This window comes from Cyprinus carpio, chromosome A21 (assembly GCF_018340385.1).
Source record: "Cyprinus carpio isolate SPL01 chromosome A21, ASM1834038v1, whole genome shotgun sequence".
NCBI lineage: Eukaryota > Metazoa > Chordata > Actinopteri > Cypriniformes > Cyprinidae > Cyprinus > Cyprinus carpio.
Genome location: NC_056592.1, coordinates 3,091,475 through 3,096,402, shown reverse-complemented (window position 1 = coordinate 3,096,402; position 4,928 = coordinate 3,091,475). Strand labels below are relative to the sequence as shown.

The following is a 4,928-nucleotide window of genomic DNA, read 5'->3' as shown; positions in this document are numbered from 1 at the left end:
GCCTCTAGTAGCTTATTGCAAATATTTAAAGATTGGGTTGAGGGATTGATCTATATGGATTTTAAGGAAAGACTGTCAGAAAATGACGTATTAGAAAGATAACAAGCCTTAATAGTGGTGGTACCGTGTAGTACAGATTGGGACACACTGGTGTGTCAAGACAATGGTATTGACTGATTAGCATTCATTTACCATTGTATTATTCACCCTTTTCGAGGTGCTTATATAAATTCCAAACAGTGGGAAAAAAGAGAAAAAAAAAGGAGTATATGATTAAGTGCATCACTCACATGTGCAGTTTATCAAGAATATTAGTGGCACAATGTTGCAGTGATTCTCGATACAAATAGATCCAAAATGTAAATTTTTAAAAAAAGGAACAGTTTTTTTAAATTCCCGTCTACAAAAAGTGCATCTGTACAAAACAAAATCCTCATCATACACTTTTGTAAAACTGGTAGGAACAGTTTTTTAAAATTACAGTCTAAAAAAAGTGCATATGTACAAAACAAAATCCTCATCATCAAGATAAAACTCAAGGAAAAATGCCAAAGTAACGTGTCGATCTCTCAGTCTCCAGGTGTCTGGCTTGTATCTTCAGCTGTTCAATTTCAAACTTAACTTTCATTCACAACTTAAACACAACATGGCATTTTATATTTGAAATTAAAATGTTAAGCAGTACTGGTTCCGTTCTTGGCCTCCTCCTCCAGAATAATAGTGACTATAAATCAAAGTTAGCCTACTCAACTTATTCTAACAGTTCGCTCAATCAAAAATAATCCAGTATGTTAAAAGTCAGTATAAAACAACCAGTGTAACAAACAGCACTGCATGCATGCACAACACATTTACACACCGAATCAATTCCTGCAAAAACCTTTAAATCAAAGTTACATTCAAATAAGTGACAAACTATACAGATTAAAAAAAACAAAAAAAAAAAACAAAGGTTATTTTATATTACATTTTTTTTCCCTGGAGACAAGCACAAGGTCCAAAAACCCCAAACCAACATAAAATAGATCTTTAATAGTCACTTTGCAGCAAAAGATGATTAGAAAGAGTCCAAGATTAGGTAAGCAGTACGCACTGCCATCAAACTAATTTGTCAAGCGAATTGTTAAGCCACTGCCCGAGAAAGAAGAGTTTAACAAAGACCCTTGTGCATAGTGGATTCTCAAAACATGGAGAAGAGGACATGAGGAGGAAAAATCTCTTAATACATTGCTGTGAATCTTTAATGACAAATAAAACCAGGGATAATTCATTTATCTCCTGTGTCGCCTTGAAGGTGAAGAACCGCGGTGTTTTGAATAGTATCTGGAAGACTGGCCAGTATTTCTAGAGTAAGAGTCACATGAATTAGCTCTGTTTGTTGTGCGGCGTGACCCGGGAAAGTCCCACCTATCTCTGTCTGGTCTCTGTTCTCTGATTGGCCGCCGCTCTGCACACCGTGGGTCTCTGGGCCTGGCATTCATCCGTGGGTTATTAGTGCATTCCAGAGGTATAGGCATGATGCGCGTGTCACGTTGGGGGTGGGGCATGGGGGCGGGGCCTGTTTCCACAGGTGCATGTATAACAGGTGTGGTCACAGTGCTTGGTCTCATGATTGAGGGATGGGAGAGACTGCGGGCCAGCGGCTCTCGTTCTGGTTTAAGAATCTGCTTGACGTCTCTTTTAAAATATTTTTGCTTTGTTTCGATTATAGTTTTACGTCTCCTAGCATCCTCAAACAAAGCTCCCCAATCACTTTGTTCCTGTAGAAATGCATTAAAACAATTAAAAGCTGTCAGAAGTACACAACAGCACCTCTTGTGGTGGGTCAAGACTAGTGTTGTCAAAAGACCCGGTACTTCGGTACCAAGTCGGTACTAAAAAAATGAAAATGTCACGGTACCAGGACCTGGTCAACCCGGTTCTTGACGCATACAGCGCTATGATTTCCGCGAAGCATAAAATGTGGACGGAATCCCAAAATCCAGTCATGAAAATGAAACTTACATTTTAATATGGACAGTCACGGAATTTGTCAAAGTTAGTATAAATGGAATCAAATCAAATCTCATATGGACCAGTATCTGTAAATGTTAAGCCGCAAAAAAGTTGGTTGTGAATATGAATCCTGCATGTTCTGCGGCATCTCTGTGTGAATGAATGAATGGCAGCAGACGTGCGGGTTTGTTTACTACATAGACTGAAGCGCGTGACTCTTGCAGTAATTTCAGCATCTACCGTCTCAATGAGGACATAAATATAAACAACATCACCAGAACTGTTCTGAGTCACTTCACAAGCATTTTACCCTTTCATTTGAGTAAAACCAGTGTCAATTTAAAGGTATTAACGCCAAACCCGTCAAAATAAAAGTTCATTTTTATGTAAAGGCATTGTGCTAGAAATATTACTATTATTTAGTAGAATATATGTGATACTGATATACTGTTGAAAAAATTAATAAAACTATATATTTTTTAAAGAAAAAAAAATCACACAATATTTCTTCCATGTTTTAATTTTATTAGCAAATCCCTTTTATTTACCAAAAAATAAAATGTGTTTAAATTTCATTAATTAAAGAAATTAAATTTGGGTAAAATGTGTTTACTTTTATTCATAATTATATTACTTGTAGAAAAACGTTAAACACAATTGTAAATAAGTATAAGGAATGGCATTGGTTTTATTTTTAGTGATAAGTGTTTGTTTTTTTTCTTAATTAGCATATTTTTTTGTTTTGCTTTGGTACCGAAATTGGTTTCTGAGAACCGTGGATTTTCACTGGTATCGGTACCAAATACTGAAATTTTGGTACCGTGACATCACTAGTCGAGACAAATGAATGTATAAATACTGTATGCATGTTACCCCGAGTGTGCTTAGATGTCCCAGTATGAAGAGACTAAATTTGGCTCTGGTTATGGTTACGTTCATTCTCTGCCGATTTGTTTTTATGTTTAAGTTTGTTGTGTGTAGATTTGGATCTGGTTTAGGTTGGGTTAGTTATGTGATGTTTTAAAAAAAAATATTAATATTTAAGTTGAACCCCCCCCCCCCATAAACCCCCCCCCCCCCCCCCGCCCCCAAATGCCGTAAACCCACTTTATTAGAAATGCATTGAATTTTAGTATTATCTCAGCGTGCGAACTTGATCTTTCTCCCAAATTCACCGCGACAAGAGGGCCACCAGAAGCTAAAATATTCATCATGCTTGCTCTTATCTAAAAAAATACATTAATATTTAGGACCACAAATGAGTTTGCCCACCGTGTTAAACCATTTAAAACGTTGTAGATAGTATTGTAAAGTAATGTGATATGCTTTAAAAAATGTTATTCATACATTACTGACCTCTTGCGTTTTGCGTGATCTTGCTATATGCCTGGACGATAATAAATAAATTGTCCTAAGCTTTTCATTTTGGCCTACCACAATATTTTGTGTCTATTACATTGAACAATTTTATCACCATGTATATATTCTATATCACATCGTGATCATCTACAGAGGCTAAGAGGTAGGGAGAATGGATTCAGGTTTTAATAGGGAAAGACCGCCTAGTTAAATAGTTAAGCCATGTCCACGACTTGATTTTTGAACTAATCAATCATGTTACCAAATTCGAGCCCTTATTATGAATTTCACTGACACTGAGTAGGGTTCGCTTTGTGGAGAACATCTCAAATGGGTAATTATAATTAGTAAGACAGAAACTCACCTGTTCCCCCACTCATGTTGGTCTGCCTGTATTCCCTGAAAGGTTAAACAGGTGTTTCAGGTTCTCCTGGGGACTAGCATAAATTGAAGCGACAGCCGCCATCTGCTGTTTTTGGAAAGAAAGTTGACCTCAATTGCATTGTTGAGCATAAATCGGCTTCCAACGCCGTGAACCTTACCGCCCTTAGTTCCCCGGCCGAGAATGTGGGGAATATCTGCGTGCATGACATTTGTGAGAAAATCAATGCCACGTTTCCTCACAAATGAGTGTCTGCACAGTTTGTAACGCACACTACATAATTTATCCATGACCTCTACATTTCTCTCTAAATAGAGTTTTGCATTTGCAAATCATTTTGCGTTTTGTTTTGAACAGTCGAGTTTTTAATTAAACTGCAAAGCAGATTTTGTTTATTTACAATACGCTAGATTGTTGATGAATATTGGCACAAAAATTCGCTCCATCTGAATCCAGCACGGTCATTTCGCCCTATGAATGTAAATGTATGCAGGCATGACACGTGTTCATGACAAAAATCAAGAATAAAATCAGTACCAACCCTGCAATGCGCCCCGCTATCTCCTCCTATGAAAAAAACAGAAAAATCATGGCTATCATATGCACCTTACACATGAAGGTTTTAGTCCTCACACTTATAGTATGAGCCTTGCCCAAAGCATCAGGGGTGTGGGAGATGCGTTTCGATGTTTGAAAAGTCGGGTCAGTTTAAATCAAGTGCCGTGGGGAATGCAGCAATTTCGGACCCACCTCTCTGACATTGTCATTGGATTAATGGATGCCCGGACATCAGATACCGCGTTTCAGTTAAAATTTAATTTTTACACCTATGTTTCCTGTCTCATCAGGATCACATTGCTTTCTAATGTCTTTTCACACTTGTCATGTTTGGTTGATTTAAAACGAACCTGATGCGATGGCTCCTGTAGTGCGGTGTTAAGTAAGTGTGAATGCTGCCATCTGAACCCTGGGGCGCACCGAAACCCGGGGACCCGAGACCACTGAAGTCTCGGTCGCAACAAACGCTTTCTGGTGTGGTTCGAAGTGCAATATGAACACAACATGGACCAAATACTTTGAAGAGGGCAAATGTGGAGCAGCGAGGAGGTAAAGTGCCTTTTATGACCTTGATAAAAAATGATACAACAAAATGGTTTTATTTACACATTAATTTATCTTAATGCAGGTTAGG

The 4,928-nt window shown here is 37.9% G+C and overlaps 1 protein-coding gene across 1 annotated transcript; it reads right to left on the bottom strand.

Annotated features, from left to right (window-relative positions):
• Positions 1 to 1,012: 1,012 nt before the first annotated feature.
• Positions 1,013 to 2,942, bottom strand: LOC122149265 (probable helicase senataxin). The gene is made up of 2 exons (XM_042778566.1): positions 2,869 to 2,942; positions 1,013 to 1,760 (listed from the first exon to the last, which is right to left on the bottom strand). The coding sequence occupies exons 1-2, from the start codon at positions 2,932 to 2,934 to the stop codon at positions 1,272 to 1,274; spliced, it is 555 nt and encodes a 184-aa protein (XP_042634500.1). The 5' UTR covers positions 2,935 to 2,942; the 3' UTR covers positions 1,013 to 1,271.
• Positions 2,943 to 4,928: the final 1,986 nt, after the last annotated feature.

Coding starts and splice junctions, on each gene's coding strand:
- LOC122149265 (XM_042778566.1), bottom strand. CDS start 2,934: ATGAACGTAACCATAACCAGAGCCAAATTTAGTCTCTTCATACTGGGA. Junction 1,761..2,868: donor GACATCTAAGCACACTCGGG/GTAACATGCATA, acceptor GCATTTCTACAG/GAACAAAGTGATTGGGGAGC.